The sequence below is a fragment of the Macaca nemestrina genome, chromosome 18 (assembly GCF_043159975.1).
Source record: "Macaca nemestrina isolate mMacNem1 chromosome 18, mMacNem.hap1, whole genome shotgun sequence".
NCBI lineage: Eukaryota > Metazoa > Chordata > Mammalia > Primates > Cercopithecidae > Macaca > Macaca nemestrina.
In genome coordinates, this window is record NC_092142.1 from 2,076,112 (window position 1) to 2,092,630 (window position 16,519).

A 16,519-nucleotide genomic window follows, 5' to 3' on the forward strand; every position below is an offset into this window, starting at 1 on the left:
TTTTTAGGAGAGACAGGGTTTTGCTATGTTGGCCAGGCTGGCCTACCGTGAATTCTCAGGGTGGTTTACAGCAGCCCTGACAATGATGAAGACATGTAGCAGGGTCCCACAAGACTAACTCGCTCATATTTCCTGTTCTTTTACCTCTGGGTCTGTTTTCTAAACACTCGAGATTTAGACCAGGGAGCAGCCAGCTATAGGCCTGCAGCCCAGATCCAGCCCACTGCTTGCTGTTTATAAATAAAGTTGTATTGGCACACAGCCACACTCATTTGTTCACAGGTTGTCTGTAGTTGCTATTGTGCTACAGTGCACGGCTGAGTTGCCCCAGAGACAATATGATCTACAGAGTGCACATTGGTTATCTGGCCCTTCACCGAGCAAGTTGACTGACTAGAGACCCTGAAGGCTCTTCTAGCCCTCGAACATCTTTGGTGTCTTATCTGCCTTTACTCCTGAGCACTGAGCGAAATGGTGAAGTGCTTTTGTCCTATCCAGGAGACCAGTGGTCTGCTCAAAATGGAAACAAGAATTTCAGTGAGAAGGATAGAAAATCAGTCTTTATATGGGACTGAGATAGAGGTCTCTCCTTTCAAGACAACCGAACGGGTTGCCGAGAGAATGCCTTTCTGACTTTCTTACCAACAGAATTCTGCGACCCTGGACCTGTTGCTAGGTGAATGCTGTCACATTGATTCTCTCCTCTCCACTGCCAGGTTTGAGAAACCCTCCAAGACCCCTCTTGGTGCCTGGTCCCTCCGGCACGGGAAGCAATGACTCAGATGGCGGCCTTTTTGCTGTCCCGACAACCTTGCCACCCAACAGCCGACATGGGAAGCTCTTCTCTCCCAGTAAAGAAGCGGAGCTGACTTTCCGCCAGCATCTGAGCTCTATCAGCGTGAGTGTGTGGGGCGGGCCGCCCATGTGCGAGCGTCCCCGTGGTGTGGAGAGTGCACCTTCAGGTGCCGGACGCTGCTCCCTTACAGATGCAGTCGGATTTCTTCCTGCCAAAGCCTCGGAAGCTACGGAACCGGCACCTGCGGAAGCCACTGGTGGTCCAGGTCAGGGTCTTGTCAAGTCTGAACATGTGGCCTCGTGGCCGGGCCAACCGGGACACAGGGCTTCTTCCTTTTCTCGCGTTTTCATGGTGTAAAATGGGGAAATCCCTGCCCCTTCCTTCCCTCTTGTGAGTAGAGTAAAAATGCAAGTAATAACAGTGAACTTAATGGTACCCAGAAGTAAAGGTAATCTTTCAACAACAGAGAAATCCACTTGCAGAAAAGACAGTTATAGGGATTCAGGTCCAAAGAATGTGCAGATTGGGATGTATTCATGGACTCTCAGCACCTGTTTATAAACATTTAGTCGGTGGAGCAGTTGCCAGGGCATGTGGGTCCGCCGGAGCCCAGGCCTCTCATGAGCTCCCCGGAGTCCCTGAGGATGCCGTATGCAAGCTTGGGGGACAGCCAGGGACTCAGGCACCTCAGAAGAAGAGCTTGGCATTCTGAAGCATAAAAATACAGAAAGTGAGGTGGGAAGTCTGAGATAATGATGGCCTTAGAAATTTATGGATGTGTGTTGTTTTGGATTAATCCACAGGTTTCCTTTTGTTAGACTTTTAGAAATCTCTTTCTCCCTTGAGATTAGTGTATTTACAAATGAGAGATTGCATGGACGGTCTTGGGAAGAAAGATGCCTGCTAAATCTTGGGTGTTCTTTGTTCAGACTAAGACCAGGGCTGGAAACTATGGCCCAGGGGCTACTTCGAGCCTGACTGTTGTTTGTTTAGTTTAAAGCAGCTTTATAGATGGAGAATTCACATATTGTAATGTTTGCCCATTTAAACCTTGTGACTTAGTGGTCACAAGGTGTACGACCATCACCATGGTCTAATCCCAGAACGTCACCACCCAGAACGGAAGCCCGGCACCTGTGAACTCACGTTGCTTCTCCCGCCAGCCCTTGGCAACCACAGATCCACTTTCTGTCTCTATGGATTTGTCTGTTCTGGGCATTTCCTATAAATGGGATCATACGATATGTGTTCTTTGCCACATCACATTTTTGTAAATAAAGTTTTACTGGCACACAGCCATGATTATTCATTTCTGTACTATCTACTGTTTTCCACACGGATATGGTTAAGTATGGCCCCAAAACCTAAAATATTTCCTACCTGGCCCTTTACGGAAAAAGTGTATCAATCTCTGCTATGAAAAGTGTAGCCTTTGGAGTGAAAGTTCACGCTACTAGGCTGCAGCGTACCGCTGTCTCTAGTAGCACCTCCTCTCTAGTCTCTCCGATGCCAGTGTCCTGGGGCATTTCAGAGGGTCAGGGAACTGCAGCGGCACCCCCAGAGGCCAAAGCGCCTCAGACACTTGTAGGTCGAGAGACGCTTTTCTGTTCGTGTTCTATCTTGATCACTAGCAGTTTCAGTGATGAACACGGTTTCTCAGATGGTAGTCCTTGTCACTCAAACCTGCTGTAGCACATTCGGCCTAATTATTCACACACAAAAGCCCTGTGAAGGAGCACTTCATGCCCTTTGGTGCCTGTGTGTTACAAGCAGTGACTTTATTTTCCTTACCCCATGTGTGAGGAAGCCCAGAATTGGGGGTGTCACTCATAAAAGTCCATGTCCAGTGGTTATAAACAGGTTTATGGGCCGGGCGCGGTGGCTCAAGCCTATAATCCCAGCACTTTGGGAGGCCGAGACGGGCGGATCACGAGGTCAGGAGATCGAGACCATCCTGGCTAACCCGGTGAAACCCCGTCTCTACTAAAAAATACAAAAAACTAGCCGGGCGAGGTGGCGGGCGCCTGTAATCCCAGCTACTCAGGAGGCTGAGGCAGGAGAATGGCGTAAACCCGGGAGGCGGAGCTTGCAGTGAGCTGAGATCAGGCCACTGCATTCCAGCCTGGGCGACAGAGCGAGACTCCGTCTCAAAAACAAAACAAAACAAAACAAAAAAACAGGTTTATATGACTAGTTGCATTCCAGCCAAATCCAGAAGAAAGTTCTGGATTAAAAGTGGATCAGGCCGGGTGCGGTGGCTCACACGTGTAATCCCAGCACTTTGGGAGGCTGAGGCAGGTGGACCACCTGAGGTCAGGAGTTCAGGACCAGCCTGGCCAACATGGTGAAACCCCGTCTCTACTACAAATACACAAATTAGCTGGGCGTGGTGGTGAGTGCCTGTAATCCCAGCTACTTGGGAGGCTGAGGCAGGAGAATCACTTGAACCTGGGAGGCAGAGATTTCAGTGAGCCAAGATTGCACCACTGCACTCTAGCCTGGGTGACAGAGCAAGACTCCATCTCAAAAAAAAAAGTGGATCACTGTGACATTCCTCCAGTTTTCCCTGGGAAAGGTTTGATTACCTGGGTTTGTTTCAGAGAGAACCTAACTGAGGCTTGGGGTGCACAGGTCCTAACTGTCTGGGACGGTCCCAGACACCCTGTGTCATCGGCTCTGGAAGAAGAGCCCCACCTGGCTATGCTGGGCACCCTCTTATTTGGGACATTCCTTTGTAACTGGGAGTGATTTTTTGGCATGGGAGTTTGATCACCTTGATTGTTTACCATTTTCCCACAGAGAACACTGCTCCCTAGACCATCGGAAAACCAGTCCCACAATGTTTGTTCCTTCTCCATCCTGTCTAACTCTTCCGTAACTGGTAAGGACCCTGAGCTTTTCTGGGGTAGCTTGTCCCTCCTCCTCACATGAGGGCCCTGGCTTTGGAAACAATGGGTGCTTATTTCCATGGCTTATTTTCAGGCATTCCTTTGTTCATTCTACGGACAAATACCTAGTGTGCCCTATGTGCTGGGCCGCAGGCTGCGGTGGCAGGCGAGGCGGCTAGTCCAGAGGGTGCCCTTCGTCTGTGGCCTCAGATGGCCTTGTGTGAGGTGCTAGGCTTGGTTCGAGTTGCGTCTCTTGTCTGCTCTGTATACGTAACGTCTTGTCAGCCGTTTTATATAGTGGATGTGTTCTTGGGGTGTATGGATTATGCTTCCACCAGTCTGTACATTTAGTGGGGGCCTTGGTTCCTTGCAGTAGATCTTACACAGGGAGAAACCTCTAGTGAAGCACATACTGTGACTTCCCTTTTCTACCAGTGTTGACTTCCACATCTCTCACTGACTTATCGCAAGACACTTACAGCTGTCGATTGCTTTTTCTCCTGCCTACTTGTCGGTTTTCAACTGTGGAAAGCCTGGCAAGATAAAACCAAATTGCAGTGGCAGCATCTTAGTCCAGAATCTGATGCTCTGACTGCCCCGGGGCCTGTACCTCAGCTCAGGGGCTTGTCACCCTTAAAGAGCCATTTCCACAGGATGACAGTGGTGACCGCAGCCTTCCAGTCGCTCCTGGGAGGCACAGTGGTGGGTGCCAGAGCTTGTGTCATGCTGGGGGCCTGTGTGACCTCTGACTCCTCACATTAACATTTGGAATGTTCAGTGGCTTCCAGCTTGGCTCGGCTCCCACACCCCCAACAGTGGCGGTAAAGGAAGCCCCCTGCGGCCCCATCCTGCTGTGAGGGCACGGTGGGCGGGCTCGACATGTCTGCTTTTGCCCTCGCCCTCGCAGGGAGAGGTTCGTTCCGGCCCATCCAGTCTTCTCTGACCAAAGCAGCTCTGTCTCGGCCGATCGTGCCCAAGGTCCTTCCACCCCAGGCCACGAGTCACCTGGCCAGTAAGTCTGTACCTGCATGGCCACAGCCACTGAGTGAGCCTCTGAGGGATGTTTTTGTGACTAGGTTTTTTGAATGTCTTCTTCTCCAAATCATAATGTCTCATTACCCTTCACCGAGAACATCTAAGCCCTTGGCTCTTGCATTGACATGAGATGTGAGGGACAAGCTGTTCCCTGAGCCCTCTTGGGACATCTCATGGGTTGTCAGTAGAGCAGAGAAGTGCAGCGTCCTTTTTGTTGCCAGGTGCTATCGACTTAGCAGCTACGAGTGCCGGCATCCTCTCTGGGAACCCCCTCCCTGCCTTGGACACCGAGGGCTTGTCTGGCATCTCTCCACTGTCTTCAGACGAGGTGACGGGCGCCATCTCGGGGCAGGACTCCACTGGAACTCACCAGGATGGAGACGCCCTCCCCGCTGTGGGGGTGAGTATGTTTAGAAGGGCTTTTCAGCATTACCACCAACTTCTGGTGTGGACACCAAAGCCATGGGGCTGAGATCACCCTGGACTCCAGCTCTGCCTTTGGAGGAGAGTCTCCGGACCAGGGGTGCCATGGCGTGAGCAAGCTCTGTGTAGTACAAAGCAGGAGGGGCGTCGAGAGCCACTGAAGGAAAGTTGGGGACAGGCTTGCCATGTGGCACTGGAGAACCCAGAGCTGAGACGGTGTGGAAACACAGCTCTATCTGAGAGTGACTGTGACCAAGCTGGCAGCAGCGAGCCCACAACACTGTGCTCGGACCCACTGAGCATCTCTTTCATCTGGGAAGATAGCAGCCTGCATGGCCTTGGCCATTGCTCCTTTATGAGGCTCTAAGCACCTGGTTTCTCTGGCCTCCCATGGCCACTTCAGAGCGGCCCCGAGGAGGGTGAGGTGGGCTGATGCTGTTAAGACTCCAGGGAGCCCAGCCCTGCCTGCTACAAAGTTGACTTCCTCATAGGACTTTACTTGACTCTTGGAAGCAACAAAAAGTTGCAAGTACAGGACCCACACTTGAAAGTCACCTTTCAGCGTTTTCGATCTCAGACTCCTGTCCGTTTACTGTCCCTCTGCCGTTAGGAGGCCAGGGGGATGGAACACCTCTTTTTCTGGAACCCGGTCGCGGGCGAGGGCATGGGTGGCATCTGGTGCACCCTGCAGCTGCTCATGGGCGTGCTGTTCCTGCAGGGCTCCGACCCGTTCGCCAGCATCCCTTCGAGGCCTGAGCAGGAACCAGTGGCAGACGGTTTCCAGGTAGAGTGTGCTCTTGGGCTGCTGGGCAAAGCAGCCGCCCCAGGACTCCCTGCAGTGCCGTGAGCTGCCACCTGCAGTCTTGCAGTGGCCTGGCTTCTCTCCTAGATTGTGCAGTGGCTTTGCCGTTCTTCTGCCTGCCGGGCCAACTGCCCAGGGTGGATAAATGAATACGACTGTCCGCCACCTCAGACTTCCCTGCTCCCCTCTCCGAGGCAGGCTGTTTCAGACCCAGCTCTGGAAGAACTCAGCTTTCTGGGAGGAGGAGGCCGTCAGCTAGTAACTCCCCCAGCCCCCACTCTCTTTCTGGCAGCAGTCAAAGCAGGTCCTGGTCACTGCAACCTGACCTTCTGACTCTGCCATACTGAGTGTTTTTGGGAGAAATAAATTCCCCGAGTGTGTTCCTGAGTTGGAGGGATGAGGTGACTGCAGCGCTCATCACCCTATTGATTTGCCCACAAGCTAGGAGACTAAGCTGGTGTTTCCTCCCTTGTCATGGGTTCTGGTAGACCTGGTTGTGTCTGAAAAATACCTGTCTCCCAGCAGGGCTCGCCTGTTCTGTCCTTATCTGAGCTGCCTAAGGCCCCTCTCCAGAATGGCCTCTCCACGCCGCTGTCCTCGTCAGAGAGCTCCAGCACCCGGCTGTCTCCACCAGATGTCTCTGCTCTGCTCGACATCTCCCTGCCCGGCCCGCCTGAGGATGCGCTGTCACAGGGCGAGCCTGCCACACACATTAGCGACTCCATCATTGAGATCGCCATCAGCTCCGGTCAGTACGGTAAGGGCAGGGCGGCCTCCCAGCCCTTCCTGTCATCAGGTGTTGATCTCCTGCCCCGTGTCTGCCACACTTCCTGGGATATTCCAGTTTGTGATTTTTACGAATTGAAAACCTGCCACCTACAAGGTGCTGTCTGGCTCTGGCAGGGACGTTGCAGGTGGATAAGGTAGATGTGGGACCTGAGGCAGCTAATGGCCTGGTAGGCTTGCTCCTGACCTTCAGGCGAGACAGTGGGATGGCCCCCAGGCACTCTTCAGCCTGGGGATCACACAGTATTTTCCTAGTTGATCTTGAACCTGAGCAGGCAGCCTGCGGGTCTTGCACAGCTTATGAAGCAGTTGGACTGGCCTGTGGGCTGTGGTCTCACCTGCTGTCTGGGACAAAGCTGCTGGGAGCAGAGGTTTGTTGCTCACTGGTGTGACGCAGGCTGTGGGTTCAGAGAGTTGTGAGTTCACAGTGTGTTAGCATGTAGCCTTGGGCAGATCACCAACTTGTTGAACCTCCCTTTCCTGAGCAGTAAGTTGAGAATAAGGTCCAGCTCGCAGGGCTGCTATGGGTGCCATGAGGTGACTCACGTGGAATCAGTAGTGGCCACTGCTATCACCTTCACTCTGTGCTGCGCCCTTCCGCCCTGCAGAGCTGTTCTGCAGGTGCTGTGCTCCTTACCTGCAGAGCCATGCCATCTATCTGGTTCAGCAGGGCAGAGCCCTGTGGCCCTGCTGCCTTCTCCGTGGTGGACTGGAGGAGCGAGGTACCGTTCACCGCCCACAGCAAGGCGTTTCTGATCTGGGGTCTTGGTTGGCAGGTGAAGGGGTCCCCCTTTCTCCAGCGAAACTGAACGGCAGTGACAGTTCCAAGAGCCTTCCCTCCCCGTCCAGCAGCCCCCAACCACACTGGATCGCCTCTCCCACCCACGACCCCCAGTGGTACCCCAGTGATTCCACCGACTCCTCGCTCAGCAGCCTGTTTGGTGAGTGTATGGGCAGGACTCCTGTCTCCTTTCCCAGAGCAGCAGGGGCTGGGGTCGGCGGGACGCTGGATTCTCATTCTACTCAAACTCCCACGAGGACTGTTGGCTTGTTCACTTCTCAAGTGTTTGTGTTTTTCTGAGTTAATATTTTTGGGTGTAATTTACATGTGGGTGTACACATTTTTAGTGTACAGTTCACCAAGCTGTGGCAAGCATGTACAGCCTGGTAACCCACAACCCAATGGAGACCTAGAACGTTCTCGTGAGCCCAGATGCTGGGTTCTATGTGCCTTCCCAGTCTGTTCAGGTAGCCTGGCCGCTCCCCACTAGGGTTCTCTCGAGGGCAGAAAAGGAAATGGTATCTTGGCACTCTCTTGGCTCTTCTCTTAGCTGTTGTCAGTAAGGTATTCAGAAGTGGATGGTCCAGCTGCCACCTGGCGCATTCTTGAATACAGATCGGAGAGTTCAGAGGACGTGTTCGTCGTCCTACCCCGCTGTCCGTCTGCCCACTGGGTAGCAAGTGTGGCCGGAAGGGGGTGTCATAGGCAAAGACACACCTGCTGCTGTAGCCTGCCCAGAGAGAGCTCCGGTTAAGATGTCTGGGGTCTTCGCGCCCACAGTTGTACGGGGCCAGGGCTTGTGGCTGGGCACATCCGGCATGATGGGCACCATGCCTGACAGCCCTGAACCGTTGGGCACTTTGGGTCTGGGAGGTGCTGGGAGGGACCCAGCACCCTGCAAGCGTTTCCTTTTGTCGCATGTAGCAGTGCAGATGTTTCGACAGTTACATGTGAATCATGAGAAACTGGAAACAGGCCAGGCATAGTGGCTCATGTCTGTAATCCCAGTACTTCGGGAGGCCAAAGTAGGAGGATTGCTTGAGGCCAGGAGTTTGAGACCAGCCTTGGTAGCAGAGAGAGACCTTGTCTCTACAGAAAATTTTAAAATGAGCCAGGTGTGGTGGTGCATGCCTATAGTCCCAGCAACTTGGGAGGCTGAGGTGGGAGGATTGCTTGAGCCTCTGAATTTGAGGCTGCGGTGAGCCATGATCACCACTGCACTGCAGCCTGGGCAAGAGCGAGACCCTGCCTCAAAAAAAAATTAAAAGGCCGGGCATGGTGGCTCATGCCTGTAATGCCAGCCCTTTGGGAGGCAGAAGCGGGCAGATCGCAAGCTCAGGAGATTGAGACCATCCTGTGAATGGTGAAAGCCCGTCTCTACTAAAAATACAAAAAATTAGCTGGGTGTGGAGGCGGGCTCCTGTAGTCTCAGCTACTCAGGAGGCTGAGGCGGGAGAATGGTGTGAACCCAGAAAGCGGAGCTTGCAGTGAGCCGAGGTTGTGCCACTGCACTCCAGCGTGGGCGACTGAGCGAGACTCCGTCTCAAAAAAAAAAAAATTAAAGTTGGAAACAACCTGCATGAGACTAGTCACACAGAAGAAAGTATGGGAGTGGGGGATGGCAGTGAGAGTGGGAGACCATGATGGGGTTGGGGGTTGGCAGTGAGGGTGGGACACCGTGATGGGGGTGGGGATGGCAGTGAGAATGGGAGACCGTGGGACTCATGGAAAAGGTGTACATCTGTATGCATGAAGGCGTGTTAAACGAGAAGAGCTCATCACGGCGTGTTGAATCTCTCGGAAGCCCTTTGCACAAGTCTGTGGATTGGGGCCGGGGCCGGGGCCGGGGCTGGGGTTGGGGCTTGGCCTGGCTGCCCCCAGCCTCAGGACCCTTCTGCTGGACTGGTCCAGACCAAAGAGGGTTGAGGGTGTTTTCCTCTGGCTTGTCTCTGCAGCAAGCTTCATCTCCCCAGAAAAGAGCCGCAAGATGTTGCCAACTCCCATTGGGACCAACAGTGGCACCTCCTTGCTTGGCCCCAGCTTGTTGGACGGAAACTCGCGGGACTCATTTGTGTCCAGGTCCCTGGCTGATGTCGCAGAGGTGAGTGCATTGACCTCACAGCTGCACCTGACCACCACCCCTCGTGCCAGGGGTTGCCAGCACTCTTCCTGCACACCTGTGGGTTAGTAAGAGCTGTTTGCCAAGAGTGGAAGATCAGGAAACAGCACGTACACACTCGGGTCCCTGACTACTGAGAATGGAGAGATCTGGGGATGCTAGGCTGGCTCTCGTCCCCACATGCAGAATGACAGACTTAGTCACAGCTGAGCTCTGCAGGTCTCTGAACTGGGAGCCCTGGTCTGGCGTGTAGAGCAGGGTCTCTGAAGGCAGCCAGAGCCAAGTGGGGATGTCACCTGTCCTTCACCGGCTGTGAGGTGCTGAGGTGCGGGTACCATTGTGGAGGAGTAAGGGGTGGTTGCAGCAGTTGTGTTGTCGGTCCTCCCATCCTAACAGCAGGACCTTTGAGCAGTGTCTCCCTGTCACATTGAGCTGCGGTGCAGGGGAGCTGAGACGGGCTCTGCTGTCCTCATGCTTCTCCCACGCCCAGGGTAGTGATAGGAGTCACTGGGGCAGGTTATTGATGCAAAGGCGAAACGTGGTTTGTGACTCTCCTCTTTTGGCCAGGTGCAGCGTCCCTCTTGCTGTTGGCCAGGCCATCTGGTTGTAGCCCCCAAGACCTCCACCACATGGTTTGCGTGGCATTCGTGGGCAGGTCAGGCTTGCAGGGTGAAGACAGGCCCGTTTCACTGTGTTGTAAGGTGCAGAGTGGCAGGTGTGTGAGCAACTGTGTGAGGGCTCTATGGACAGAGAGGGAACTCCAGGTCCAGGAGGTCACCTACATGAGCTTAGCCCATGTGAAAGTCCTGGAGCAGCATTCCCCAAATGTAGTCCCCACAATGTTGGGACATTGGTAGGTGTTCCTTGAGGATTTTGTAGGCAGATATTTGAGGGAAACCCTGGATCCAAAAAAGCTCAAAACACCTGTTTCTCACGGACACCTCCGCTACCCAGTATCCAAATGAGAATTGTGACTCTTGAGATGATTAACTCATGGGCAGGCTTTGGAGAATTCCAAGCCAAGCCGTGATACGATATGACTGAAAATTTTAACCAAATAATACACATTGACACAATTAATAGAGTAGATCTCCATCTCGCAGTGTGTGGCATTTCTCAAACCTGTTTGGCCCCAGAATCATGATTCAGAGCACGCCTTGGAGTCTGATGTTTCCCGAGAAGCCGGTCTCTGTCTCTTCCTGTGTTTGTGCGCATGTTCGTAAGTGCTGGGCTCTGTGGAGATGGGCCTTGTGTACGAGCCCTGAGGCAGCATGCCAGGACCTTGCTGGTGAAAGGACGGGCCACAGCCCAGTGACAGGAGCCCCTTGGAGTCAGAAATGTAGAGTGTTAGCCTCAGCCCAGTCAGAATTTGCACCTTTAATGAAATCCTGGGCAACAGATGGCACGTGGGAGTGAGTAGCAGAGAAAGGGTGCAGTTGGTGTTTGTGAAGCGCTGCCCGTTGCGAGTAATGCAAACACGTATTCACCTGCAGAAAGAGCAAGTCAGCGTTTAGCATGGAATTTTCCCTAGAGCCCTCCGCTCAGAACGTGAGTGTGTTTGTCAGCAGATCGTCGTCCTCTGGAAGGATGGTCCGAGGCATTTGTGGATGAAAGGGCTAGTGTGAAGGGGAGGGGTGGGGGTAGAGCTGGGAGTCCCTGGGATGAAAGGGGTGGGAGCTGATGATGGACACACAGGGGAAGGAGAATGACTCTTTGCTCTGCTTTTGAAAACAAATGTTAATTTGTCTGACATTTCCCATAATGAAAGCGTAAAATTTCATTAACGCCATAGCTCTACTCAGAATTTTCCAGACTTCTTGCATTCACAGTGTCATGCAGTTCATTAAGGAATATTTTCGCAGGGTCTACTGTGTGCAAACAATGGCCTCTCTCCTCATGAGGCTTCTACTCTAGAGCAGGACGCAGACGATAAGCAGTGAAAACGGCACATTCCACGTATTTGCTCATGGGACAAGATCCTGGTGCCAAGGCCCTCCCGTCCATCTCCTCAGCTCCATGCTGCCTCACACACTGGGTCATGGCCACCACCTTGGTTGTACTTTTCAGTCAAAGCCTTTTCCTGTCTCAGGGAACATGCCTGTTGCTTCTTTAAAAAGGAACGTTCTCCCCACGTGTCCTCATGTCTCTGACGGGAACATACTCCCCACATGTCCTCAGGACCGATGGGAACGTGTCCTTACCCCATGTGCTTGGGACTCGGACGGGATCGTGCCCCCACCTGTCCTCATGCCTGTGATGGGAACGTGCCCTCACCACATGTCCTTGGGACTCGGATGGGATCGTGCCCTCCACCTGTCCTCGTGTCTGTGATGGGATCGTGCCCTCCACCTGTCCTCATGTCTCTGGGGTTTTACCCCACCTCCAGCTCAGGTCCCAGTCCCTGGAGCACCCTTTCTGGCGCCCTTCCCCTGGCACACTCCCTGCCCTCACTCTGCGTCTGTGTCCACAGGCGGCCCCCAGTCCCTGTGTCTGCTGCACACTGTCTGTCTACCTGTCTCCGCAGGCCGCCCCCAGTCCCTGTGTCTGCTGCGCACTGTCTGTCTACCTGTTGGGTGTCTTTCCCCTTAGGTCTCACAGCGGGCCGGGGGGACCAGCACCCTCATCCCAGCCATCAGATGTGCCAGGCACACCACAGGTTCTCTGCAAGCACTTATCTAAAGATTGTGCGGGCAGGCAACAGGTGATTGTGAAATTCTGCACAGAGCCCTGGGCTGCCATCCATGGCTGGGTTCCTATGGCGGGAGTTGACAGGAGCTTCTCGTCCTGTGTAGGGACCCGCCCTCCACTGAAGGGCCAGCCAGTCGCAGTGACTTGCTCTTCCTGTCTCCTCTTCCTGCAGGTTGTGGATTCCCAGCTGGTATGCATGATGAACGAAAACAGCATTGATTACATTTCTCGGTTCAACGACCTGGCCCAAGAGTTGTCCATCGCTGAGCCTGGCCGCCGAGAAGCTCTGTTTGATGGTGGTGGAGGCGGCCCAGCTGTCAGTGACCTGTCCCAGTGACCACACGTCCCAGTGGCAGATAAAGCCCTCTTTGAGCTAGAGAAAAATAGATCAAGCCCAGCAGCCCCAGAAGATGATCTGAACAGAGGCGTCTCTGCAGCCCAGACTGTGCAACAGGCAGGAACGTGGCCACAGAGCTGCTTCCCTACAAGCAGCAGGCAGCGGCATCCAAGGAGACTAGGACGAATTCTTGGGAAGGGCCATCGTTAGAAATCACTGTGGTGCTAGAGCCGTTCTTCACCACGCCCATGTTAGGGTCTGCATAGTGATCCCATTTCCGCTCGTGCTCTGCCTCGATTGTTGTGTTGGACATTCCGGTGGCATTTCCTTCTGAGACAAGGGAGTATGTGTGCCTTGGTGTAGTTGCTGTGCACTAGGAGCTGTGATCTCCCTCTCTGCAGGGAGACCCCAGCCCCTGCTGCTTGCTTTCTGCCAAACCTGTGCCATTCATCAGCTGTGCCCTCTGTGGACTGTAACAGGCAGGACAGTTGGATGTGGCCTGGGCTCGTGCCGGTGGTGTCACACCCCAAGTTAGCGAGCGCGCAGATGCCGATGGCAGGGCTGCTGCGGAGTCCTGGGGACCTCGGCTGGTGCCTCCCCTCCCTAGAGGTTTTGTTCGGACTCTTACCAGGGAGTGGGGGCAGGAAGAGTCCTGTACTATGCAGGTTGTGTGGACTTTACATGGGACCCTGCTAAGCTGGTTGAAAACGTTTTTCTTGTGTTTTAAGGATTGGGAGACATGGAAGAGGAAGAACGCAGTCCCCTCTGTAGTTGGTTTCCTTCCTGTGTCCCTTTGCAAGCTCCCAGGTGATCTGAGGTGTCATTTCTCCCTCCTGGGTTGACCCTTAAGCGCCAATATGATCACAGCGAAGAGTTTCTCGATAAGCCCTTAAATTCGATGTGTGACTGTTTCGCACTTGAGACAAATCTGCCTTTGCAGGGAAAGTGTCTCTCACGGGCATTGGTGTGGGCATGCCAGACATACGTGTTCCGTCCCTTGCATCCCTTTGCCTTGAGACTTCTATGTCTCCTTCCCATTTGGGACACCCAGGCGAGGGCCCAGACATCTGGATGTGGTCAGACCTCTCCAAATGGATGCCTTAGTGGTGGTATCCCTCCTTGCGCCCTCTCGGGTGGCCAGCATTCCTACTGCAGACGGCCCAACATCCAGTCTTTCCCCAGGACAGAGCTAACAAGGGCCCCTTTGCCTTCTCAGCCTCAGAAGTTCCAAGCACATGAGTCACCGTCCAGCTACATCCAGTGTGGCCTGGAGCTGCTACAGAGGTGTTGGGCAGGCCATACCTGTGCCGCCATATTTCCCCTCCTGCCTCATTTCGTCCCCCGTGGCATCCAGGATTGATTGTGTTTTCCTAACCTACTTGGACCTACTCTCCCTCCTCCCTACCATTCCTCTTCCCCGACACGTAGCACGCAGCGGCCCTCAAGGCCAGCCCTAGCCCCTCCACTGCTTCTCTCCTCATCCACAGTGGAGAAGGTGAAAAGAGGAGGGAAAGGCCTTTGGTGTGGACAAGCAGGTGGATGCCCTCTGTCCTACAGTCTCACCAGCCCCCCACAGCCACTGTAGACCACAGGCAGGCCCCGCGCTGCACCAATGGGAGGACGTCGAGAGGACAGTGGACTTCCAGGCAAGAGCTTCCTTCTTTTGTCTCACGAGTTTTTCTTAGAGCTCTTGCCTGAGCTGGCTTCCCTCCTTCAGACCTTGGCATGAGATCTTAAGCAAACAGTCCCAAACCTCTTGGGGGTGAAAAAAGAAACGTGGTGCCCCTTGATTGGGAGAGAGACAGCAGTGTTTGAACCACAGCGCTTGTGTTTTGTGCTAAATATACCAGCTTCCGAAATTAGCATCTCATTGAGCCAGAGAAGACAAGGAGATCTCCTCTGTGTATCTGGCTTTGCTGCGTCTCTAGAGGGTTAGGATACCAGGCCGAGTTCCGACCACTGCTAGCTTTCTCATACTCCCACAGGCTGGACCAGGGATGCCAAGTCCTAACAGCACTGAGCTCCGTGTGCTTTTGCCAGTGACAGGAGGGTTTGTGAACTGCTTGTCAGGGCACCTTTTACCCCCTGACAGCTAAGTGGGGTGAAGTTTTGGAGGTCAGGATCTGCTTTTGTAGGCTCTTTAGAGAGCACCTACCACTTGGTGCTCCAGCGTGGACTCGTGGGAGCAGCCGACTGCAGCCGTTACCGTCCAGTGGGGAGATGGGTTAAGGGGGAGGACGGGCTGACTCGTCTCCTGTAATAAAGCTGACAGTTCTAGAGGATTCTGCCTCTCTATTAACTAGACAGGTGATACGCATTTCCTTGCCACATTAAGGGAAAATGGTGTCATTTGTTGCAGGAAAACAATGGATGCATTTTCTCCTGGCCTAAATGAATATTTATGTACAAACATAGGCAACTGTTAAAGGCTAGAATTTTCAAAAGATCCAAACAGAGACTTCCTGCATCTTCTGCCTTTCCAACAGAAGCGGTGATCGTCTCAGTGTGAGCCAGTGGCTTCCTTTGTGCATTTGAGCATGCTGTAATTAAGATGAGATCAGTTTCTTAGAAAAAGCTTTCCCGAATCCCTCTTTCGTTGTCTGGGATCTTTGCTGATTCGCCTTTTCTGGAGATTGGGACAGAGCATCTGTGGTCCAGGGCGGTTAGTCCTCTGGCCTTGAGGGTGTTGTGGATGTGTACGGTGAGCGGGCACTGCGTGCCTCGGGATGCCTAGTTCGTGGCTTCCTGGCTGTTCTGTCCTTCTGTATCTTGTAGCTGTAGGGTGCCAGCTCCGGTGGGGGTCTTGGCGGCGTTTCTGTGGTTGGCCTCCTTGCTTTGCCGCACCTCCAGGTTCTGGGCATGAGAGGCCATGGCCTCGTTTCTGGTGGATAACCTCTTATAGTTTAATAGCATCTTTAATTAGATCACAGCATTGAATTCAACGTTTCTTCTGCAAAGAAAGTTGTGGGGCTTAAGACACCAGGAACGAGGGAGGAGGAAGACAGTTTTGTTTTCTCTTTAAACCTTGAGCTCTAGCCGATGCATTTGTCAGGAAATTCGACACTTTGTGTTAAGAAAACAAGGAAAGAGGCCTGACACAGTGGCTCACGCCTGTAATCTCAGCACTTTGGGAGGCCGAGGCGGGCGGATCACCTGAGGTCGGGAGTATGAGACCATCCTGACCAACATGGAGAAACCCCGTCTCTATTAAAAATACAAAATTAGCTGGGCGTGGTGGTGCACGCCTGTAATCCCACCTACTTAGGGAGGCTGAGGCAGGAGAATCGCTTGAACCCCGGAGGTGGAGGTTGCCGTGAATCGAGATCGCGCCACTGCACTCCAGCCTGGGCAACAAGAGCGAAACTCGGTCTCAAGGAAAAAAAAGAAAGCAAGGAAAGAGTGATTTACAACCAAGGAAAGAAACCCACGGCACACCCTTCGCGGGTGTCAGCGCTCCCCTGACATCACTGTGGCTGCGTGTCCTTGGGGTGGGTGAGGTGTGGGGAGCCAAGCCCCTGGCCCTGCCTCCCGCGCCCCGCCCCGCTTCTCTCCCTTCTCGGTTAAGCCATAGCGAGGCCTCCGCTCGTTTCAGATGTGAATTTGTTTTATAGATTATAAATATGCATATACAGTGTATGTATAAAGCAGAATGCCTGCCTTTCCTGGTTATTTTTTGTACCATATTGTAAATTATATTATTTATTCTTTACCAATTTTGGGAATAAAAGGTGTTTTGGTTATTTAATATAATAAGAGCTGTTAAACTTCTGTTTAAATTTCCAGTTCAACTTGTAAATGTTTTTATTGTGCATAAATACATACTAATGTTGATCTAAGGCCTGTCGTTTGTGCCTGTTCTTCAGG

At 53.2% G+C, this 16,519-nt stretch overlaps 1 protein-coding gene across 10 annotated transcripts in view; it reads left to right on the plus strand.

Annotated features, from left to right (window-relative positions):
- LOC105485846 (cramped chromatin regulator homolog 1) overlaps positions 1-16,492 on the plus strand; it is a 66,170-nt gene extending 49,678 nt beyond the window's left edge. For 2 of the 10 annotated variants that reach the window (XM_071083865.1, XM_071083866.1), the window contains exons 13-22: positions 717-898; positions 987-1,061; positions 3,596-3,677; positions 4,592-4,696; positions 4,941-5,119; positions 5,861-5,926; positions 6,467-6,701; positions 7,507-7,671; positions 9,467-9,612; positions 12,491-16,398. In XM_071083865.1, the coding sequence (XP_070939966.1) occupies positions 717-898; positions 987-1,061; positions 3,596-3,677; positions 4,592-4,696; positions 4,941-5,119; positions 5,861-5,926; positions 6,467-6,701; positions 7,507-7,671; positions 9,467-9,612; positions 12,491-12,655 (1,400 nt within the window). In that variant the 3' untranslated portion in view covers positions 12,656-16,398. Of the gene's footprint in view, positions 1-716; positions 899-986; positions 1,062-3,595; positions 3,678-4,591; positions 4,697-4,940; positions 5,120-5,860; positions 5,927-6,466; positions 6,702-7,506; positions 7,672-9,466; positions 9,613-12,490 lie in introns of all 10 variants that reach the window. The other 8 variants (XM_071083868.1, XM_071083870.1, XM_071083862.1 and 5 more) reach the window with 8 other exon arrangements.
- The last annotated feature ends 27 nt before the right edge of the window (positions 16,493-16,519 follow it).